This window comes from Pocillopora verrucosa, chromosome 13 (assembly GCF_036669915.1).
Source record: "Pocillopora verrucosa isolate sample1 chromosome 13, ASM3666991v2, whole genome shotgun sequence".
Lineage (NCBI taxonomy): Eukaryota > Metazoa > Cnidaria > Anthozoa > Scleractinia > Pocilloporidae > Pocillopora > Pocillopora verrucosa.
In genome coordinates this window covers 10,641,857-10,658,442 of record NC_089324.1, presented here as the reverse complement: position 1 = coordinate 10,658,442, position 16,586 = coordinate 10,641,857, and the positions used below count along the sequence as shown (strand labels likewise).

Genomic DNA, 16,586 nt, shown 5'->3' with positions numbered 1-16,586 from the left:
TGATAGCATAGTAATCCACTGTGGATGCCACATGGAACTCTCACAAAATATTTTGTGTGCTTTATGTATCAATCAATTTGATGCTTCAAATTGGAAAAAAGAAAAAGTGAGTTTCACCAACTAAAAGAGTTCTCAACACAAAGATGAACTGACATTAAATTTTACTATTCACAAAATTGTCCTCATAATTAGAAGTTTGATAGAAGTCTTGCAAAAAATAATTTATCATATAATTCGATGGTCTGAAAGATTCTCTTTCAAACAAATCTTATGGTAACTGTAACAGTATAAAATAAATATCTTGATTTGGATATATTTCTCAATCTTTTAAGTATCTCAAAATTATATTATCATAACATTGGTTAACATAAGGTAATAAGAACTAGTATAGCAAACCTTTGTGTCAGAAAGCCTCTGAGTGCCAAGAATGGGAATATCAATTCACTGAATGTTTATGACTGACAGAAACTTAAATGTATGTAAAGGACTAGCATTGTTGAGATCAGTAGCTGAGGAAGCATTTCTGCTCTCTTCCTTTAACCCTTAAATACCCAAGATCTGATTGTTAATTCTCCCTTCTAGTTGCTACACATTTACTTGTAAATAAGTTATGAGAATTTGATGTAAGATCAAGATAACTTCTGCCTGATAAGTTTCAGTATTATCACTATCCGTTTCTGGATAGTCTTTGGATATTATAGGGAGAAGTTACATGAATCAGTCACTTTTGGGAGTTTTTAAATTGTCTATTATTTTAGTCTGATTCTTTCAATGCTGTCTTGCCACTTAATAAATTACCATGAGTGGCAAACTCAAATGGTTTTCAATGTATCACGAGCATAAGTTGTGGACCAGATGGGTTTCAAAATATTATGACAGCTGTTAGTTACAGTTTCCCTCGTGGGGTTGATAGAAAGAAGGTTATAATCAAGTGGCTGTACAGGCTCTATTGTATAGTTTCTCATAAGATACAATGTACGAATGGCAAACTGAAATACATCTTGGTAAACAAAATGGGAATAACTTTAACTGAAGAATATGGTACAACAACAAGTACAACATCAACAACAGCAGCAATAACAAATCTCCTCTACCTAGAGGGCTACAGCCTTTGCCTCGCTTTCTAAGCCATACTGAACAACTTCTGTGGTACTTCCTGTGATGCCTTCCTCTTAACACGATGTGGCGATATTCTCAGGAAACAACAAGGTAATCGTAAAGCTGAATGAAATTAATCTCAGGTAAATTACGGAGATCGCTCGACCATCCAAGGACTGAAATCCTTACCATAGTTGCTTCGTATTTGAAGTCGCTCTAGTTTTTTTCTAGGTCCTAGACATCTTTAAGAAGTTTCCGGTTTTCTCCACTGCTTGATGGAAGGACGTGTCACATCAGCAAAGCATGAACTTTCGACACTAATTCGGCTCTAATTCCGCCCGCCGATTTTGAATTAGATTTTAAAATCTCCCTGAGATCTTTTGCTTCGAGTTTCTGGATGTCATCTAATGAGGAAATTTCCATACTATTGTATTAAAGAACCATTTTGAAGGGAGAATCGCATTGAAAAGTGCACTCGAACGTGAAATGTCAGCATATCAGCTGTTTGAAAGAACCGCCGGGTCAACCCCAGCCTTGTTATCGTGTGTGCGCGGTTACCAATCCAATATGGCACCGTGAACTGTAAAAAGGTCTATTAAGCAGTTAACACGTTACAATTTAAACATACTGTGGTCAAGAAACTTTAAAAGCATAAGCTCACTACCATACTTTAAAATTGATGGAAGTTAAGAGAACAGTTGAGGGTACGGAATGAAAGGCATGAAGACAAAGAAACAATATTTATTGTGATTAATTCTGTGACTGGTGGATTTAGCCGAGTGGATTTAGTATGAGTGACTGCTTCAACAGTCCGACCACAGGTGTCCGATTACAACTAACTGTCCGATTACACTATCCGATTAAAACTTTACGGAATGATTAGTGATGCGAATGTACCAAAAACATTTGAGGAATTTGTAATGGTTATGATCTACCTGAAATAAAGTAATCCTGTTGGCTTGGAGGCTCATCAGGAGGTTAAATTCTTACATGTCGCTGTAAAGTTAAATGGATATCCCCTTCTGAAAGCAAAGAACAGAATTATGTATAAACTGGAATGTTGGAATGCGGAATAAAGTACTAATTGTTTAGGTCGTCAATCAGTAGTCAGTCGGTAGAAACGAGCACAATTTTCTGCAAAATTGACTGGAGAGCAAAGGATGATGGGAGGTGAAGCTTTACGGACTTAGTAACCGTATTTTGCCCCTGAGGCAAAGTCTCTCGGAAGATTTTTTCCACCTCGCCATACGTTTCTTATTATTTTTGTTCAAAGATACCCTTACGGGTGATTCAGTGCGGATAAGACTCGACCCACAGTTTAGAAATAAGATCAATTTAAATACCTCGGAGAATTTGTGCGCTGAAAAGCCAAATTAATCGTTGACATTTCTAGATAAATGATGATCTTAACAAGTTTGAAAAAAACTTTCGGTGGAAATTCTGTGAAAATTTCTGACTGCCAGACATTTCGTCTATTTTAGAACGCGTCTGATTGCAGGGCATTTAGAGACAGGGTATTCTGAAACTAGGAAAAATGATAGTTATAGCAAAAATGTACTTTGAAGTATTTTGAAATCTGATTTATATATACTCTCTAATATTTTGTATCTAACATTTTTTCAAAATGGTGGAGAAAAAAAATACAGAGTACTTGGTGATCAGGTCACAAAATCGGTTTGCACATTTGAGGTTTAACAAAATACCTTAGTGCCTTTCGCTGAGCGTGGTGGGCTTGCTTGACAGTTTCCTCCTTAATTGCGACTCAACATTATTCTGAACTCGTCAGAAACGTATTTTTATTTGCTCAGCTAATGTAATGTTCGCAATATCATTAGTATAAAAATAGTAGCCTTGTGAAACTGTAACTTCGATGAACATTTAAAATATACATCGGACTTCCATTATAAAGTATTGTGAAGCACTGAAGGCGATTGAAAGCAAATGCAATGATGTTCTCTTGGTTTTTCCGATGATGTTCACTTGCCGCAGATACATGGTAACCAGAAATTATTGCTGTATGGTGAACAGCTTGTTCTGGATTCATTCCATTGTATGATTGTTCTTCTGGTTGTCATGTTTTGTTCACCTCTAAAGTCTAACACCATCGACCGTATATTTGCTTTCCACAATTTCGGAAATGCTATAAGGACTGGTGGGGATTTCGAGACAAATTTATGATAAATTCAACAGAAACATTGATACCAGTGATAAGGTTTGTTTTGTCTGCGGTAAAGAACTGCACTTGACTTGAAGATTAGCCTTAGTTGTTTTATAAATGATATTCAACTCTTTAAAAACATGTTTCGATAGTTCTTCTGTCATCTTCAGTTATGAATAATACAAAGTACTGAGTTGAATTTAAAGCGTATGACAAAGTGCTGATTGGACAAAACAAATAATAGTAACAGAACAATGTACGCATTTACAAGGAAAGTTTTAAATTAACATGATAAAGTTGATGATTAAGAGTAGGTTTCTCCCATTGAATGTGGTAGCTTCTTTGATTTTAAGTTGAAAAGTTGTGGAAGCGTGATCCAAGATGCTAAAACACTCCTCAAAACAAGCGATGAGTGGATGTCTGCGAGGGGTCTGTTCTGTGTCAAATTGTTGGACTTGACACCAAAGAATCATTTGGTTGCTGTTGCAAAGCACCTGTGGTTGAATAAATTTGCTCACATTGTTTTGAATCTTTCAAGATTTTAGAAAAGGAAAAACGTGGAAAATCATCTGGCAGTTTTTTTGCTTGGTTGTTTGTGTTTTTAGAAAACTCAAACCGTGAGATCCGGTAGTGAGGACTCACGTAACACCCTTCTTGATAAATTCCCTTAAAATCTGGCATCTGACCCGTAAATCTTCTTCTGGGGTCAAATCTTCTCTCTGCAAATTCGCTTGAAAGAATTTTTTGATACACCAAGAGCACGCCCCCAAGCTGGTCTCTTCAACTTCTCTTCGGATGATATTGCAGTTTATAGGTTAACCCTTTTACTCCCATGAGTGACCAAGACAGAATTTCTCCATATTGAAGAGAATTACTAAAGAGATCTTAGCAGTGAAAGGGTTCACAAATTTCCCATGATAAAACCTTTCAAGATCCGCACTAAATTCCAATGTTAACTTCTTTTCAGATGGCTTCCTCTGTTTCAACATAATAAAAGAGATGATGAACACTAAAAGAGATGATGACGGAGCTGGAGAAATTTGGCGAATTGATGTGCATGTCCAAAGAGTCTTCACCTTACTCTGCAGCCGAGGACTTGCCTAGTGATTGCTGGGAGTTCGTTTACAAAGTTTCGAAGCACTAAGAAACATGTTGCATGGCAGTTAAGCCTTGCTCATCTAGGCCATAATAGAAAATCATTGTTTTAGCTGACTTGCAACATCATTTATAATGTTGTTATGATGTTAAATCAAAAGCAAGCACATGAAATAAATCAAACTGTTCAAACGACATTGCCCTGAAGTTGTACTTACAGTTTTGCACGTGTCGGTGGGCGGCGAGACCGCAGCCATTTCAGATTTTTTGTCAGATTTTTTTTTCCTGATATTCTAAATTGTATTTTTATACAAATTAAAAACTCGAAAATATAGATGCCTTTTTTAAATTTAAACATAGCGGTAAAAATAAAAGCTTTTAAGTTGGCTTGTTAGCTCTGTTGGTAGAGCGCTGCACCGGTATTGCAAAGGTCATGGGTTCAAATCCCGTACAGGCCTGAATTTTTGTCAGGTCCTATTTTCAACTACTCGTTCCAGTAGTGTTCGTAGCTGCGAGGATCTCTTAATTTCAAGACAGCAAATGTTTGCATTACTTTATGGCCGCCATGTTGACACCCCTCGCATGGGCTCCAACTTGGCGTTCCCATCCGAAGCGCTATAAATTTATATCAGACATTTAGGCTAATAACTAATCAGCGGAAATGGCTACAGACCTGAAATTTGAGAAATATTCTACAATAGCTCACTCTTTCTAGCAATCGATCTATGAAGACAACGATGAAAAACGGCGAAGTCTACAACCAACATGAAGGACCAAAAAGATATAACTAATAATAATCAAAGATTGGCAAAGTGCGTTCGATCTCTAGTAAAAGTTTTTTTTTATTTTATTGATTGCGCAGAGAAAATAATCGGTTTCTTCAGCTCAAGGCGACCAAGAAAACATTTGCACGTGAGATCGAGGCTATTTGTGCCACATAGCCAGCCAGCCAGTCCAAAATGGCGCCCAATGCCTGAGGAACTAGTCCATAAAACCCTCAAGAGTGATTTCCCTAACAACGACACGATTAGTATGCGTTCCCCCTCGTCGAACGCAATTATATGATGAGGCAACATTTTCTATACAAAGTAAATCTCACAAATAACATGAAATACATCCTGTCGTTTATAGTTGTTTGTTTTTAAGGTCATTAGTGTTCTTACCCTACAAGGTACAAACTGGAGAAAAGACTTTCAAAGTTAATGTTTTCAACAAACAGTTTAATGATCAGGAGGACACCTTCGAGAGCATCACAGAGTACATATATTCGGACTGACTGACTAAATTACGTACGTACTATCGAATTGACTGACCCACCTAAAGACAAAATTAATCGTCTGCCTGATTGACTTGCCAGCCAATCAAGTTTAACTTATTTTATGATTCTTTGTACAGGAGCGAGAATAAATGAGTTCAAGTCCATTTTGCAACACTTTGGATTTTCACGATATGTTACCTTAAAATTAACAATAAGCAAATAAAATAATTGAATCTTACGAGAAAAATAGAAGACGAATCGATCTTAGGTTAACCGTGCTGTAAATAAATAGTAAAGAACTTGTGAAATATTGAAATTTTTCTCTGTGAAGGTCAAGTTACCACTCACATTTAGGAATATTCTGAGCAGCTCCATTTTCTTCTGAAGAGATTCCAGCAATGCAGACGCAGCGGTCATATGAATGAAAGAAATCTCAGAACCAAACTGAAATGACTTTATAAGTGCAGAATTGATATCTGTGTCGTGTTTGTTCACGCTTCTGTTACATGTCCAAAACTGAATATTTAATGTATTGCAATCACTAAATATGAACAAGGCGTGCAAAGGTGTAAATTTTACAAAGGTCCGAACAATAATGCGGTAATACATGTTGGTGCAACGAAGCATGTGATACATAGTTGTGTTACATGTTCATAAAACGTTGGATATACGAGGACACTTTACCTGCTTTGAACAGTAAATTTCGTAGGCTTGAAAAAAATCTACGCTCTCCGAAAGAATACTTCAAACGTTAACGTTAGAAAATTCGTTACATGTAATAAAGAAAGAAGACGTCACTTACAAAGACAACTGAAATGTGTGTTAGAAAAACAAAATTTGGTCTTTCAACATATTTCAGATTTGTGCTGTTATCTTCTAAAGCTATCTGGGGGTATACCCTACGGTATACATGAATGACGGAATCCTACGGGCAAGCGGTCGATCGAGTTATCAGAACTGGGTCTTGCATCCAGTTTTGTAAGCTCTCTCTGCAAATGTTTTAGAAAGTTCTCTGGATTACCTTGGAATTCGGACTAACATAACTTTTAAACGATACTAGACATAAGGGCATGGAAAGTGGCAGCTCTGTTATTGACAGTTCTTTCTAGATTCCTTGATAATTCATGTACACTCTGCCACAGAGTCTGTCACGTGACCCTTTAATATAAAAGGTAACTGATCGTTATGAAGGTCATTCAAGGTCTTTTCACTTCAGAGAACGTCACCCTCCTAACTGACAAATTCCAAATGAAATTTTGTCTTTGATGGTGTGTACCGTGGCGGCAGTGGTGTTCCTACTTGCACTTAACTCATATTGTGTTGTAATAACAAACAAATACTGCGAAAAAAATGCGTGCCTACAGTACCATCCACCAAAATTGTCAGGCCAACGAACCTGATTTCAATCATCCATGACCAAATATAGTCATAACATGAGATTAGTCAATCCCCCCCTGTGCAGTGAAACAAAGATTTTGATTAATTAACCCAGGCAGCTGTGACCGACTTGACCGCATGATTCTGAAGCTGTTCGCTTGAATACATTTCTAGATCAGGTACACATGGTTTTAGTTCGGCTACACGACTCTCAAACGTCGCAACCTCAAGACAGCTGTGCACCCATGAACAGATTCAAAGCCATCACTCCACAAGCTTATTGAAGCAGAGATATCAAAAACCGTTGATTCAATCAATTCCTTTTCATGATATTTTCTTCCATATGTTCTATACAGGGTATCCACTAGTTAACCATACTGTCATTTTGAAGTAACAATTACTTTATACTTTAGCGTGCGCTCATGGCCGATATACGGGAAGTTTAGACAGCGACAGAGAAGTTGCTCGAGGCGTCGTTTGAAAACTTTCCACGCGCTCCATGTCTCCATGAACGCACGTATGAACCAGGTGTTTTAAAACAACGTAAACGCAGTTGTATATATATATGGTTTTCTTGGAATTTAAATCTTTTGGGAAAAGACGGCGCTTGATAAATGCAAAACAGATCAAATTTTTACTAAAAAAATCTCTAAAGAAATAACGGTTTAATAACTTGCTCTTAAACTAAAATAAATAATAGCTTTAGCCAAAATGTACTTTTTAGCATTTTAAAATCTTATCGCCAAGTATTCTGTAGTACTTTTATCTAGGATTTTGATCAATGGAGGACGGAGAATGGAACCATTTAATGGCACTTTAAAAATTCTGACCGCCGGGCTTTACCGTGCCCGGCAATCTGATCAGAAGCGTACAAATTGTCGACAACCGAGCGATGTTATAGGCTGCACAGCACAGAGAATTTTTCCACTAAAAGCCAACTGTCTTTGACATTTCTAAACAAACATCTGATAATCTTAACAAGTTTGAAAGAACCTTTCGGTGGAAATTCTGGGAAAATATCTGACTGCCAGACATTTCATCTATTTTAGAACGTACCTGGTTGAAGGGCATTTAGAGACAGCGTATTCTGAAACTAGAAAAAATTATAGTTATAGCCAAAATGTACATTTAAGTATTTTGAAATCTGATCTTCGAGTATTCTCTAATATTTTTATCTAACATTTTTATAAAAATGGTAGAAAAACTAATACAGATTACTTGCTGATCAGATTACGAAAATCTCATAACCAGATTGAAATGACTTTATAAATGTAGAATTGATATTTGTGTCATGTTAATAAAACGTTGGATATACGAGGACACTTAACTTGTTTTGAACAGTATATTTCGTAGGCTTGAAAGAAATCTACGCTCTCAAAAGAATTCTTCAAACGTTAACGTTAGAAAATTCCAAGATATAATAAAGAAAGAAGAAGTCACTTACAAAGAAAACTGAAATCTGTGCTAGAAAAACAAAATTTGGTCTTTCAACATATTTCAGATTTGGGCTGTTACCTTCTAAAGGCATCTGGGGTATACCCTACGGTATACATAAATGACGGAAACCCACGAGCAAGCGTTTGAGTAATCAGAACTGGGCTTTACTTCCAATTTCGCAAGCTTTCTCTTCAAATGTTTTAAACGATGTCCTGGATAACCTGGGAATTCTGAAAGAGCATAACTTTTAAACAATACTTGACATAAGGGCGTAACAAGTGGCAGCTTTGTTATTTACAGTTCTTTCTAGATTCTTTGATCTGGCTAATTCATGTACACTCTGAGACAGAGTCTGTCACGTGACCCTTTAAGATAATAGCCACCTGAACATTGTCGCTATGAAGGTCATTCAAGGTTTCTTCACTTCAGAGTACGCCTCACTCTTAACTGACAAATTTGTAATCGGAATTTTTGCCTTTGATGGTGTGTACCGTGGCGGCAGTGGTGTTCCCACTTGCACTTAACTCATATCGCGTTTTAATAACAAACAAATACTGCGATAAAAATGCGTGCCTACAGTACCACTCACCCAAAATTGTTAGGCCAATGAACCTGGTGTCAATTGTCCATGACCAAATATAGTCATAACATGAGATTAGTCAACCCACTCTGTCTAGTGAAACAAAGATTTGATTGATCAACCCAAGCAGCTGTGCGTCCATGACAGCTGTGCGTCCATGAACAGATTTAAGACCATCACTCCACAAGTTTATTGAAGCAGAGATATAAAAAACCGTCGATTAAATCAATTCCTTTTCATGATATTTTCTTCCAACATCTGATATCTTTATGTTCTATACATGGTATCCACTAGTTTACCATACTGTCACTTTGAATCAACAAATGGTTCATACTTTAGCGTGCGCTCATGGCCGATAAACGGGAGACAGAGAAAGAGAAGTTGCTCGAGGCGTCATTTAAAATCTTTCCACGCGCTCCATGTCTCCATGAACGCACGTATGAACCAATTGTTTTAAGACAACGTAAACGCAGTCGTTTGGATATTGTTTTCTTGCAATTTAAAACTTTTGGGAAAAAACGGCGCTTCATAAATGTAACATAAATCGAAGTTTTACTAAAAAGAGCTCTTAGGAAATAACGGTTTAACAACTAGCTCTTAAACTAAAACAAACAATAGTTTTAGCCAAAATGTACTTTTGAGTATTTTAAAATCTTATCGCCAAGTATTCTGTACTATTTTCATCTAACATTTTGATCATTGGAGAATGGAACCATTTAGTGGCACTTTGGAAAATTCTGACTGCCGGGCATTTGGTCTATTCGAGACCGTGCCCCCCAATCTGATCTTAAGCGTACAATTGCAAAGTGTCGACAACCGAGCGATACTATTGGCTGCACAGCACGGAGAATTTGTCCACTAAAAGCCAAATTAGTCTTTGACATTTTAGCATTTTAAAATCTTATCGCCAAGTATTCTGTAGTACTTTTAAATAAGATTTTGATCAATGGAGAACGGAGAATGGAACCATTTAATGGCACTTTAAAAATTCTGACCGCCGGGCTTTACCGTGCCCGGCAATCTGATCAGAAGCGTACAAATTGTCGACAACCGAGCGATGTTATAGGCTGCACAGCACAGAGAATTTTTCCACTAAAAGCCAACTGTCTTTGACATTTCTAAACAAACATCTGATAATCTTAACAAGTTTGAAAGAACCTTTCGGTGGAAATTCTGTGAAAATGTCTGACTGCCATACACTCTGTCTATTTTAGAACGTACCTGGTTGCAGGGCATTTAGAGACAGCTTATTCTGAAACTAGAAAGAATGATAGTTACAGACAAAATGTACTTTTAAGTATTTTCAAATCTGATCTTCGAATATTCTCTAACATTTATCTAACATTTTTATGAAAATGGTGGAAAAAACTAATACAGAATACTTGGTGATCAGATTACAAAATCGGTTTGCACATTGGAGGTTTAACAAAATACCACGTGCTAATCGAAAACTATGATTATAAGGCGAGGCAAATATTGCAATTAAATATTTTGTGGCAAAAGCTTTATTTAAAGAAACACTAAATATACAATTTATGAGCAAAAAATGTCAGAATTCTTTGCGTTTAAGTGACCCGATATAGATTCGCCATGCTTGAGTCATTGTCGTAGTCTAAAATAACCAATCAAGGCCAGTTGATTGGCATGTCCGCCCATGCCTATCGATAGGGACTATATAAGCATGTACTTCATTGTTCATTTTGTAGCATGCACAGCACAAATCAGGGAGAGGTCAGCAAAGAGTATTCAGAGAGAATCAAATTGTAAGAGTCGAAGAAATTAACCAGAGTTCCACAGAGTGGGGTAAAATTGGATGTAAGTAGAATTGATTGTGTATTAGAGAACCGAGGAAGGCAGATCGAGAGTACTTGGTACCTTTCGCCGAGTATGGTGGACTTGACAGCACATAGTTTCCTCCTTAAGTGCGACCCAACATTATTCAGAACTCTTCAGTAACTTATTATTATTATTTTGCCCAGCTAATGTCATGTTCGCAACATTATTAGTACGAAAATAGTAACCTTGAAACTGTAATTTCGATGAACAAATCACAAGCACAATTTAGGGAGGGGTCAGTAAAAAGTATTCTGAGAGAATCAAATTATAAGAGTCAAAGAAATTAGCCAGAGTGGGCTTGACAGCACATAGTTTCCTCCTTAATTGCGACCCAACATTATTCTGAACTCTTCAGTAACGTATATTTTTTTTGCTCATTTAATGTGATGTTCGCAACATCATTAGTATGAAAATAGTCGCCGTTGAAACTGTAATTTCGATGAACATTTAAAATTACATTGTACTTCCATTCCAAAGTACTATGAAGCATTAAAGAGGAGTGAAAGCAAATACAATGAAGTTTTCTTGGTTTTTCCGATGATACATGGTTTTTTGCCATAGATACATGGTAACCAGAAATTAGTGTTGTATGGTGAACACCTTGTCCTTGATATATTCCGTTGTATGATTGTTTTTCTGATTGTCGTGTTTTGTTCACCTTAAAAATCTAACACCATCGACCGTGTATTTGCCTCCCACAATTTCGGAAATACTATAAGAAGAGGTTAGGATTTTGAGACAAATTTATGTTAAGTTGAACTGAAACATTGATACCAGTAATAAGGTTTGTTTTGTCTGCGGTGAAGAAATGCACTTGACGTGAAGATTAGCTTTAGCTGTTTTATAAAGGACATTTAACTCTTTAAAAACATGTTCTTCTGTCATCTTCAGTTCTGAATAATACAGAGTATAAGGTTGAATTTAAAGTGTGTAACAAAGTGTTGATAGGACCTCTCTCATTTTCCGACATCTACATAATTCTCCACAATGTCGCACTCTCTGTTCTGATGAGTGTTTTAACATCTTAGATCACGAATCCACAACTTTTCAACTTAAAATCAAAGAAGGTATCCAGACTCAATGGGAGAGACCTACACTTAATCATCACCTTTATCGTGTTAATTTAAAACTTTCCTTGTAAATGCATACGTTGTTCTGTTACTATTGTATGTTTTGTCCAATCAGCGTTTTGTTACACACTTTAAATTCAACTTTGTACTTTGTATTATTCAGAACCTTCAACTCTGTAAATCACTGCAGTTATACATGAAAGAACGTAGAGAATGCCACGTTCTAAAGGCCGCACACAAAGCTATGTACTCTCCTGATTGGCCCAGAGCAAGTAAAACATGCTAGAAATTTACGGTCATCAAGTACCATAAATCTAGTCATTCCCGATGCCTTGGACACTTTTCAGTATAACGCGGCAGCTCTCTTCAATTCTCTGCCATCCAATGTTAAATGCAATGATAATTTAAAATCCTCCAGTAAGCAAACATTATGTATTTTAAGGGAGCGCTGCCGGAATAAGGCGGAATAATTTCTTGCCTAGTTTTAAATAATGTATATATTGTATAATTACATTTTACTGTTTATAACCTAGCTTTTTGCAAATTCATAATTCAGATTTATGTATTTTTATTTATTATTTATTTATTTTTTTTATCTTATATCAGGCGAAGAGCTATACCATGGATGTGCCGATCATAAACCGTTATTATTATTATTACTATTATTATTATTATTATTATTATTATTCATTGCTCGCTACCAGCTAGAAGGTTAAGCTATGAATTTTTTCAACTTGTTACTCAAAGAACAGCTTGGGTAGGAACGTGGGTGGGAAATGAATTGCTTTTGTTAAACTCGTCTTCCAAGGATGGCTTTGCCAGTCGATCCTCAACCTTAAAAAGTGGTGCAAAAGGCGATTGACGCTGATTGGCGATAACAAGCTCATGTAAAAAAAATTTTGGTAATTTTGCACGTGTGCTGTTAAGGCTTTTCTCAGGGCTGAAAATCATTACAAAGCACCGCACTTCACATAATAAAAGCCTTCATCAGACGAGTGCATATGACATTTTGCATTTTGTTCCTCAATGTAGAATGGATGAGAAGCAGTTTAAAGCAAGCTTAACGAAGTATTTCGGAGAAAAAACAGCAAAAATAACCAAAGAAACAACCGAAGATGAAATCAAACGTATCTATGCTGCACGGTCAGCAACATATGATGAGGTACTCTAAAATAGTAAAATAATAATAATAATGGTCTGGGGGACCATGTGGGACATCGCCGTTTGACCCACCAGACACCTTATCCATCATTCAGGGTTGCGTTTCTCGAATGTTCCAGTACTACTGGAACATTCGAGCCTGCTGCAACATTCCTAGATCTTAATTAAGGGAATAATGGTGCAGTGTTAGTATAGGTAATCATATGATTTCAAATGCAATTTGGAATAAATGAGCACGAGTAAATGTTTTCAAAACAAAATTTCACGCGCCCTTAGGGCGAGTGCAATTTGTGGTCTTTTTAAAGATTTACATGCGCTTATTTATTCAAAATTACTAAATACTGCTCTATTATTCCCTTAATTAAGACTTAGGAACTAGAGATAGTTTATCAAAATTATGCAGAAGTAAAGCGCGCACATTAAGTGAAAAAATAATTTATTCAAACCCTGCAAGTGACATTGTGTGTTTGGTCAAAACAGCCGCGTACGATCAAAACAATAACATACAATGATATTTTCAGATCTTTAAGGCGTAAAAAAGTTCAAAGTCCGGCTAAACAGTTCGGGGAATTGTTCAGTCTGGTTTGTTACTTCTTTGCACTGAATTAACCCTCTTCTGCATTGAATTACCTGAAAACTTCATGTATCTTAACCAATCAGAACTGAGTAAGTTTTTCATGTATCTTATTAGCTCAAAAGCTAAAGTTTATTGTACCTTGTTACCCAATATTTTCATAGTTTAAGTTCAAAATTTTAGGTCAAAATCTCGATTTTGATTGAAAACAGATCAGCTTTTCGGGTTCGTAAAGTTACAAGAGCTCTCCAGGAAAAGGGGCCCAAGGCGATATTAGACTAGTGTTGTAGTTATCGAACACCTAATCTTAATAACCAGCTTGCACTTTCTCATCATATAGGAACATTCAGCGGCGCGCTCTTCATATTTCAAGCCACTGGCCGAATCTTTTCATAACGCCCTTAAAGAAGTTAAACAGGACAAGGCAATGGATCAGATCAAAATCATTGACGTTGGAGCTGGGACAGGGCTTATAGGAGTTGAGCTCAAAAAACTCGGATACACCAACCTATGTGCTTTGGACATCTCAGCTGAGATGTTAAAGGAAGCAAAGAAGAAAGAGGTCTATACTGAGTTCATCTGCACATCTTTGAACGGCCAGCCGATACCTCAGATTGAATCTGGGCAATTCGATGCTTTGATTTGTGGTGGGGCGCTCATTCCAGGGCTTATCGGCTCCTCTGCTTTCGTGGAGATGATAAGAATGGTTCAAACTGGTGGGTCTTTCGCAGGAGTTTACCGAGGCACAGGCACGGATATCTTCGGGGAGTCTGTTCTGTGGCTAATTGTTAGACTTGACGCTAAAGAATCATTTAGTCGCAGTTTCAAAGCATCTGTGGTTGAAGAAATTTGCCCACAATGTTTTTAATCTTTCAAACGCTGTAAAAAAAAGAAACAACTACAACAAAAACGGACACTACCCTTTAAACATCATACTTTGATAAACCTCTGAGGAAATAATAATATTTTTAAGCAAAAATGAAAAAAAAAAAAGATCATTTGAGATTGAAGACACATCAGGATTTTTAAAAAACGTGTAAAATCCTATCAAAAGTTTTTTGCTGGGTTGTTTTTGTTTTTTGAAAACTCAAACCGTGAGATAGATCTGGTAGTGAAGACTCGCGTAACACCCTTTTTGATAAATTCCCTAAACATCCGGCATCTGACCCGTAAATCTTCTTCTGGGGTCAAATCTTCTCTTTTTTGCTGGGTTGTTTTTGTTTTTTGAAAACTCAAACCGTGAGATAGATCTGGTAGTGAAGACTCGCGTAACACCCTTTTTGATAAATTCCCTAAACATCCGGCATCTGACCCGTAAATCTTCTTCTGGGGTCAAATGTTCTCTCTGCAAATTCGTTTAAAGAATTTCTTGATGTATCAAGAGCACGCTCCCAAGCTGGTCTCTTCAACTTCTCTTTGGATGATATTACAGTTTGTAGGTTAACCCTTTAACTCCCATGAGTGACCAAGACAGAATTTCTCCTTACAGTATTAATATGATATCAAGCAGACAAGTGATTGGAAAACAAAAGAATATGTCAATTAGGCTATTATTGGTTAGTCCAATACCAAATTCTCCTAATTAACATCATAGGAATTAAATGACAGACATAAAAGAGATCCAAAGAGTGAAAGGGTTAACCAACTCTGTGAGTTAAATCTAATAAATACATGGACAAATAGGAAAAAGGATGGAAATTTCCCATGATAAAACCTTACAAGAAACTCACTAAATTCCTATGTGAACTTCTTTGTAGATGGCGTCCTCTGTTTCAACATAAAGAAATGGGAATTAGAACACTATCAAGAAATGATGACAGAGCTGGAGAAAGCTGGCGATTGGATATGCATGTCCAAAGAGTCTTCACCTTTCTCTGCAGCCGAGGACATGCCCAGTGATTGCTGGGGGTTCGTTTACAAAGTTTCGAAGAACTAAGAAACATGTATCATGGCAGCTACGCCTAACTTATCTAGGCCATACTGGAAAATCATTGTTTTAGCTAGCTTGAAACATCAGCTATAATGCTGTTGTGATATTTTGATGTTAAAACAAAAGCAAGTTTATGAAATAAATCGAACTGTTCAAACGACATTGCCCTGATGTTGTACTTACAGTTTTGCAAATGCCGGTGGACGGCGGCTGCCCGCAGACATTTCAAATTTTCTGTCACGGCTTACGTTTCATTTCCTGATATTAAAATTTCGAAAATATGGATGCCTTTTTCTTGAATTTGAACACAGTGGTAAAAATAAAAGCTTTTAAGGTGGAACCGATAAGTACCAAGACTCTCGAGAAATTTAAGGTCAAGACGGAGAAGAAGCTGCTTATCCATTGAACAACTCAGGGGTCTTAGTATTGACTTAAACATTCAACACAAACTCAAAAGTTTTTTTCGAAGCACGAATCTAACACAACCCTTGGTTTTTACTTGTCTTCCACCATAAGAATCCAAAATAAGAGGGGATATTATGGTTTAACTCCGAGAGACGAAAGACCCCTGAAGCCTTCAGAAAGGTTTCAGCATCGTGCAGTTCTCTATTTTGAAAATAGAGCCATTTCTAATTTCGGTTTTTCTTCGCTCCACATAGGAAAGCTGTAAAATATGAGCTATCGTGGGACATTTTATTCCCTGAGCACAAGAAAGATTAGTAAATGTGTTTAGATGAATGTTAGCAATTTCAAAATCGATTACTAATTACTTTAGAAACGAAACAAGACAGCAAATGTTTGCATTACTTCATGGCCACCGTGTTGGTATCCCTAACATGGGCATCAACTTGGCGTCCCCATCCGAAGTGCAATAAATTTATGTTAAACATTTTGGAATAATGATTGGAAATATGTCAAAATCATATATGTGCGCTGCAGGGAAGAAACGGATATAAGCGATCCTCGCAGCTATGAACACTAATGAACGAGTAGTTGAAATAAGACCTAAAAA

At 36.8% G+C, this 16,586-nt stretch overlaps 1 protein-coding gene across 1 annotated transcript; it reads left to right on the top strand.

The window, feature by feature from the left end:
- Nucleotides 1-10,718: 10,718 nt before the first annotated feature.
- On the top strand, nt 10,719-15,698 carry LOC131770161 (methyltransferase-like protein 27). The gene is made up of 4 exons (XM_059085867.2): nt 10,719-10,818; nt 12,942-13,071; nt 13,985-14,360; nt 15,402-15,698. Exons 2-4 carry the CDS (start codon nt 12,943-12,945, stop codon nt 15,578-15,580), a joined length of 684 nt encoding a protein of 227 aa, XP_058941850.2. The 5' UTR covers nt 10,719-10,818; nt 12,942; the 3' UTR covers nt 15,581-15,698.
- The last annotated feature ends 888 nt before the right edge of the window (nt 15,699-16,586 follow it).